This window comes from Cebus imitator, unplaced genomic scaffold (genome assembly GCF_001604975.1).
Source record: "Cebus imitator isolate Cc_AM_T3 unplaced genomic scaffold, Cebus_imitator-1.0 Scaffold274, whole genome shotgun sequence".
Classification (NCBI taxonomy): domain Eukaryota; kingdom Metazoa; phylum Chordata; class Mammalia; order Primates; family Cebidae; genus Cebus; species Cebus imitator.
In genome coordinates this window covers 852,160-859,234 of record NW_016107589.1, presented here as the reverse complement: position 1 = coordinate 859,234, position 7,075 = coordinate 852,160, and the positions used below count along the sequence as shown (strand labels likewise).

General features: G+C 42.0%; 1 protein-coding gene across 2 annotated transcripts in view; it reads right to left on the bottom strand.

Moving 5' to 3' along the window:
- Nucleotides 1-5,593, bottom strand: part of NME5 (NME/NM23 family member 5) — a 24,185-nt gene extending 18,592 nt beyond the window's left edge. The window contains exons 1-2 of one of the 2 annotated variants that reach the window (XM_017500948.2): nt 5,537-5,593; nt 4,860-4,993 (exon numbers count right to left, since the gene is read on the bottom strand). In XM_017500948.2, the coding sequence (XP_017356437.1) occupies nt 4,860-4,988 (129 nt within the window). In that variant the 5' untranslated portion in view covers nt 4,989-4,993; nt 5,537-5,593. Of the gene's footprint in view, nt 1-4,859; nt 5,035-5,536 lie in introns of both variants that reach the window. The other variant, XM_037728647.1, reaches the window with a different exon arrangement.
- Between the last annotated feature and the right edge of the window lie 1,482 nt (nt 5,594-7,075).

Genomic DNA, 7,075 nt, shown 5'->3' with positions numbered 1-7,075 from the left:
TGTTGACCAGGATGGTCTCGATCTCTTGACCTCGTGATCCACCCGCCTCGGCCTCCCAAAGTGCTGGGATTACAGGCGTGAGCCACTGCGCCCGGCCTCAAAATAAGTTTTTTAATTAAATAAATTTTTTTAAAAAAGAAAGAAATTAGGCTGAATAGTCTACAGCCATACCACCCTGAACACACCCGATCTCATCTGAAATTAGATTATGTTGAATATTTACACGGAGAAACAGTGATATCAAGTACTATCAGAACCGAACTCTTGTTTGTAACAAAGGCAACACTGCCATCTACTGAAATGATGTATCACTTTTCAGCTTTTCCCTTAGGTGGGACAGGAAAGCCTCAAGTTTAATGCACTTACAAGCCTATTTTAAAAGCATACAGTGCAAAGGACAAAACTTGTATAATTTCATTTAAATGAGATAGCTTGAATAAATTCCTAGAGACAGCAAGTAGAATAGTGGCTATCCGGGATGGGGAAGAGGGAGGCAACAAGTTAGCATTAGGCACAGTGTTTCAGTTTCAGATGAAAAGGTTCTAGAGACAGACAGCAGAGATGGTTGTACAACAATGTGAATGTACTTAATACAATTGAAATGTACATTCAAAAATGGTTAAAAGGGTAAAGTTTATGTTATATACATTTTACCACAATTAAAGCAAAAAAGGAAGGAAAGAAGGATATACCATGGCTGCCTTTGTTCTGAAAATTACTAACTAGGAAAAGTGTCATATATATTTACATTAAATAATTTTTTTTTTCTGGTCTCAGTGCATTGCCCAGGCTAGTTACACTAATTTTTTTGTTTTTTGTTTTTTGTTTTAGGCAAAGTTTCACTTTTGTTGCCCAGGCTGGAGTGCAATGGCACAATCTCAGCTCACTGCAACCTCCACCTCCAGAGTTCAAGTGATTCACCAGCCTTGCCTCCTGAGTAGCTGGGATTACAAGCATGCACCACCACGCCCAGCTAATTTTGTTTTGTTGTTGTTGTTGTTGTTGTTTGTTGTTGTTGTTGTTTTGAGACAGTCTCGCTGTTACCAGGGTAGAGTGCAGTGGCATGATCTTAGCTCACCGCAACCTCCACTGCCCCCTTCCGCCGCCCCCCAGGTTCAAGCGATTCTCCTACCTCAGCCTCCTTCCGAGTAGCTGGGACTACAGGTGTGTGCCATCATGGGCAGCTAATTTTTGTGTTTTTAGTAGCGACGGGGTTTCACCACGTTGGCCAGGATGGTCTTGATCTCCTGACCTTGTGATCTGCCTGCCTTAGCCTCCGTTAAGTGCTGGGATTACAGGCATGAGCTGTCACGCCCAGCCTTTTATTTTTCTTTCTTTTTTTCAGACAGAGTCTTTTTTTTTGAGACTGAGTCTTGCTCTGTCACCCAGGCAAGATTGTGCAATGGCACAATCTTGGCTCACTTCAAGCTCTGTCTCCTCAGTTCAAGCCATTCTCCTGCCTCATTCTCCACAGTAGCTGGGATTACAGGCTTCCACCACCATGCCCGGCTAATTATTGTGATTTTAGTAGAGATGTGGTTTCACCATGTTAGCCAGGCTGGTCTCGAACTCCTGACCTCAGGTGATCCATCCACCTCAGCCTCCCAAAGTGCTGGGATTACAGGTGTAAACCATTTCGACCGACCCTAATTTTGTATTTTTATTTATTTATTTATTTTAGAGACGGAGTTTCTCCATGTTGATCAGGTTGATCTCGAACTCCTGACCTCAGGTGATCTGCCCACCTCAGCCTCCCAAAGTGCTGGGATTACAGGCGTGAGCCACTGCACCCAGCCTCCTATTTTTGTATTTTTAGTAGAGACGGGGTTTCACCATGTTGGCCAGGGTGGTCTTGAACTTCTGAACTCAGGTGATCCACCCACCTCAGCTTCCCAAAGTGTTGGGACGACAGGCGTGAGCCACCACGGCCAGCTAATTTTTTTTTTTTTTTTTTTTTTTTTTGAGATGGAGTTTCGCACTTGTTACCCAGGCTGGAGTGCAATGGCGTGATCTCGGCTCACCGCAACCTCCGCCTCCTGGGTTCAGGCAATTCTCCTGCCTCAGCCTCCTGAGTAGCTGGGATTACAGGCACGTGCCACCATGCCCAGCTAATTTTTTGTATTTTTAGTACAGACGGGGTTTCACCATGTTGACCAGGATGGTCTCGATCTCTTGACCTCGTGATCCATCCGCCTCGGCCTCCCAAAGTGCTGGGATTACAAGCTTGAGCCACCGCGCCCGGCCAAATTTTTAATTTATAATTAACACTAGCCACTTAATTATCACTAAATATTTTTTTAATATGGACTTTTTAAAAACTTAAATGGATGCCTTTATTTGTACACTTCATTTAATTGTTTTTTCTAAAGTTAATGGGTAATATAATTACAGGATTCAAGAATTCAAAGCAATATATAAAGGTATATACTGAAAACTCTTATTCCTATCCATGTCCTCATCTACCCAGTTCTTCTTTGCCCTCAATAGGCGACCCTTTTTAAATGTTTATTTATTCTCCCAGAATTTCATTTTGCAAATATTGGCAAACAGGAATATATTACTTTGTCTCTATCACAAAAGGTTGGTACACACGATTTTGCTTTTTTGCTGTTTTGCTCTTTTTGCTACACACTGCTTTTTTCCATAACAGTACAGACAGGTTTCTCATTCTTCTTTTCACAATTAGTTGCATATTATGCAATTTGATGGAGTTTCCAGGGTTTATTTAGTCCTGTCTCCCAATCTCCCAGTCTGGGTTATTTTCAATCTTTTGCTGATAAGTAAACAATGCTGCAAAAAATAACCTGCATATATATTACTTCATATTAATACAAGAACTTACTGACAGGACTAAACAGGGCTCTGTGCATGACAGGTAGTAAGAGCACAAGGAATTCTACAGGACAGATTTTCAGGAGCAGAATGCTGATCAAATGGTAAGTCCATCTGTTATATTGGTAGACAACTGCCAGATTCCCTTCGATAGGGATTGTGCCATTTACTTTTATATTTTTGCCAAATGGAATCTCAGTGTAGTTTTTTTTTTTCCCACCTAGAAACTGAGAATCTTTCCATATATTTAAAAATTGTTTTTCTTTTTCTGTGACCATCCATCTCTTCTGCCCATTTTTCTACTGATTTATTTTTATCTTTTTCTAGGAGCTCTTTATATATTAGGTGGACTAGCCTTTTGTCTGATATGAGTTGCAAATCTTTTTCCCGTTTGTTATGATTTCACTTTGCTTACAGTATTTACTTTGTTGTGCAGAAATTTTTTGTTTATATAATCTTACCAATCTTTTCTTTCATGGCTTCTAGATCTCAGGTCCATTTGGAGTTTTTCCTTGTGTATAATGCTTGATCCAACTTTTTCAGTGGCTACCAGTTTTCCTAACATCTACTAAAAGTTCTTTACCTGAGTCTTTAATTACATTAAATATTTCCTAACACTTTCTTGTCCCCTCAGCTTCCCTCAGCCTCCACCTGTCCTTCGAAGCTCAACTGAAATCCCATATCTTTTCTGAATACTGATATTTTCTATTTATTTCATTTATTAATTTTTTTTGAGACGGAGTCTCCCTCCATTGCCCAGGCTGGGATGCAATGGTGCCATCTCAGCTCACTGCAACCTCCACTTCCTGGGTTCAAGAGATTCTCCTGCCTCAGCTTCCAGAGTAGCTGGGACTATAGGCATGTGCCACCACGCCCAGATAATTTTTGTATTTTTAGCAGAGACGGCGTTTCACCATATTGGCCAGTCTAGTCTTGAACTCCTGATCTTATGATCCATCCACCTCAGCCACCCAAAGTGCTGGGATTATAGGCGTGAGCAACTGTGCCTGGCCGTTTTCTCTTTATTTTTAAAAATACTGACTAAAGGCTGGGCAAGGTAGCTCATGCCTGTAATCCTAGCACTTTGGGAGGCCGAGGTGGGCGGATCATGAGGTCAGGAGTTCAATACCAGCCTGACCAAGATGGTGAAACCCTGTCTACTAAAAATACAAAAATTAGCCGGGTATGGTGGCACAAGCCCGTAATTCTAGCTATTCAGGAGGCTGAGGCAGGAGAATCGATAAAACCCGGGAGGCGGAGGTTGCAGTAAGCCGAGATCAGGCCACTGTACTCCAGCCTGGGTGACAGAATGAGACTCTGTCTCAAAAAAAAAAACAAAACTAAATAAGCAATATGACACTGTATAAATGTGAAAAAATAAAAAATTGGAAATTCAAATTATACTATAAAAGAGGAAGATTTAAAATATTCAATTTGATAATCCTTAACAATGCGATTTATATTCATTTTCAAATCCCTAGAATGACAATGTTTACTAATTGCAGAACAAATATAAGGCTTAAAACATTAAATGTTTGTAGTAACTGAAAAAATACTAGTAGTCTAAAAGTCCATCAATAGAGGATCAAGTAAATAAACTGTAGTTCTAATACACAGGGAAATATTACACAGAAGTTAGGAAGAGTGAGATCAATTCAGCTGTAATGATTTGGAATCCTATCTGAGGGACTCTGTAAAGGGGGTCAAGGGAAAGGGACTGCTCTGTTTTATGGGGCAAAAACGTTTATAAATGCATAGAAAACTCCTGGAAGAAGAGAGTGTCAAGTGGTTGCCTCTCTCTGGAGCCTGGGACTTGAAATGAGAGAGGACAGGTGAGGGAGAAGTCAATTTTATTTCTCATTTTATATCCTTTTAAAAACTATCACATAAAACTTTTATACTTAGAAGAAGAAACTTAAATGTAATGCTGAACACTAACGGTTTAAATGGGTAGGTACATTTACATAAGCATTTTTTTTTAAAGGGCAGAGAGGAAAAAAGCATGAATCATCATGCCCAGAAGTTACCTGAACAATGGTGAATCCAGATCTGAGAATAATATCTCGTATCTCCTCCTCTTTGTCAACGATATCTGGTTTGATAATGGCCAGAGTTTTTTCTACATATATCTGAGGTGGAGGCATTGATATCTCCATTATGGCTTTTCAGGGCACAAATTGAGAGTTTCTTAACAGGTGTCAACTGCAATGACATGATTTCCCCCCAGTCCCAAATTCAATGTAATTGTGATTAAGAATAGCAATATTAGGTACTAGATTTTATTAACTAATGAAGGTAAGAAACTACCATGTTTTTCTATATGCAGGGTCTCAATAATAGGATTTCTACTATGTCCAGATCGAGCCCCGGCTCTTCGTACACGCTGTCACCGAGGCGGGAAGGACTACTGGGCTCACGTGACCAGAGGCCAAGGGGCGACCCGAAGGCCCGGAACCAGCGGCACTCCCAGGCAGCAGAGGGTGGGAGGGGGCTCGAAGGGGGCGGCGGGCTGGTGGCAACATCACACGCCAATACAGCGGCGGGTGAGCAGCCTCGTCCGGCTGCCTCTGTGAAGCAACCCTGTCCCGCAGGGACCTCTCTGTGCATAGAGTCAGGCCTAATTGGAAAGCAGGGCCTCTGGGTCCTCGGGGACTTTCCGGGTTGCACCTGAAAATTCTGAATTTGACCCTCTCCGATCACTCACCTCAGCGGCCGCCTTGGTATGCTCAACTTGTTGCTAGGAGACCTGAAGCCCCAGCGTGGGGACGGTGGCTGCAGAGGGCCAATCCCAGCAAGGAGCCTCCTTGCCGCCTCTGGCAAGTTGTTTTAACCAAAGCGAGCCGGGTAGTCATTTTTATTCTGCTTGTGAATCTTAGGGCACTAGATATTTTCTGACATTTTACTCATAAGTTATGTTATTTCATCCTTTTCTTCAATTATCCCTACTTTATAAATGATAAGACCAACCCTCCTCCCCGATTCGTTTCCAGGCAGTGTATGTAAGAAGACCCGTGTCAGATACCTTCATTTCACCGGATGATGCTGTCACCTGTATGCCAAGCTTACCTAGTGATTAAAAAGCAATATTCTGTTTGTGAAAAGACATTTATTTATTAGAGTAAAGGCTTAGTAAAAGATCTAATCTAATTGTCTTTAAATCAAGCCCGTGGAACAAAGATGTACGCAACATTTATGGCATTAAACCCAAATCTCAGCTTCCCCTGTTTTTCCTTATGTTATGTCCACATGCATCATTGAGTGAGTTAGGCATTATTCTTATTGGAAAAGACAACAGAGACATGGCAAAGAAGTACTGGGATCCTCTCTAGGTCAGAGTTCAGGGAGAGGTTCAAACTCTAGAAAAGTCAGGATAGAAGCTCCGGGTTACAAAACAGGTTTTCCATCATCCACGGGGTTGGCTGGTTCTCCTTCCAGACCACTTGAGCTTTTTCTTTTGTCTAACCAAATATTCAGCACCTAGAGGGTTAAGGAACATATAGCAAGCTATTATGAAACTTACATGCTAAAGTATTGCAAGTTTATTTCTTTGGCAAATAGACTCGACTATACTTTTTTTCATTAAAGTATGATGCTGCCCAGAAATGAAACCCACAAATGTATTCTAGCTACTATATCTTATTCCCTAAAGATGGGAAAGTGTGAGCATATATTAATATCAACAGATAAAGCAACCAAAAACTACACAGTGACTCTGGCCTCTTTGGAGTTTAGCCCATTGACTTAAGGCTCTGGAAGCAGGAATTCCCATTACTTGTCTGTCCTCAGCTGTCTTGAGAGCTCTTCACTGCTGCCTGCATTCCTAGACTACTTCACTATCAAAGCTGGACTTACTGAGGCTCAGGGTTTTCCAAACCAGCAGGCACATTATCAATCCTTCAGGGCCTTAATCACCTTTAAAAATAAACTCTGAGAGGCTGGGCGCAGTGGCTCACATCTGTATTCCCAGCACTTTGGGAGGCCGAGGCTACCGGATCACCAGGTTAGGAGTTCAAGACCAGCCTGGCCAACACGGTGAAACTCTGTCTGTACTAAAGAGGCAAAAAATCAGCCGGGCATAGTAATTCCAGCTACTCAGGTAATTCCAGCTACTCAGGAGGCTGTGGCAGGAGAATCGCTTGAACATGGGAGGCGGAGGTTGCAGTGACCCAAGTTCATGCCATTGCGCTCCAGCCTGGGTGACAGGGCGAGACTCTGTCTCAAAAAAATAAATAAATTAAAAAAA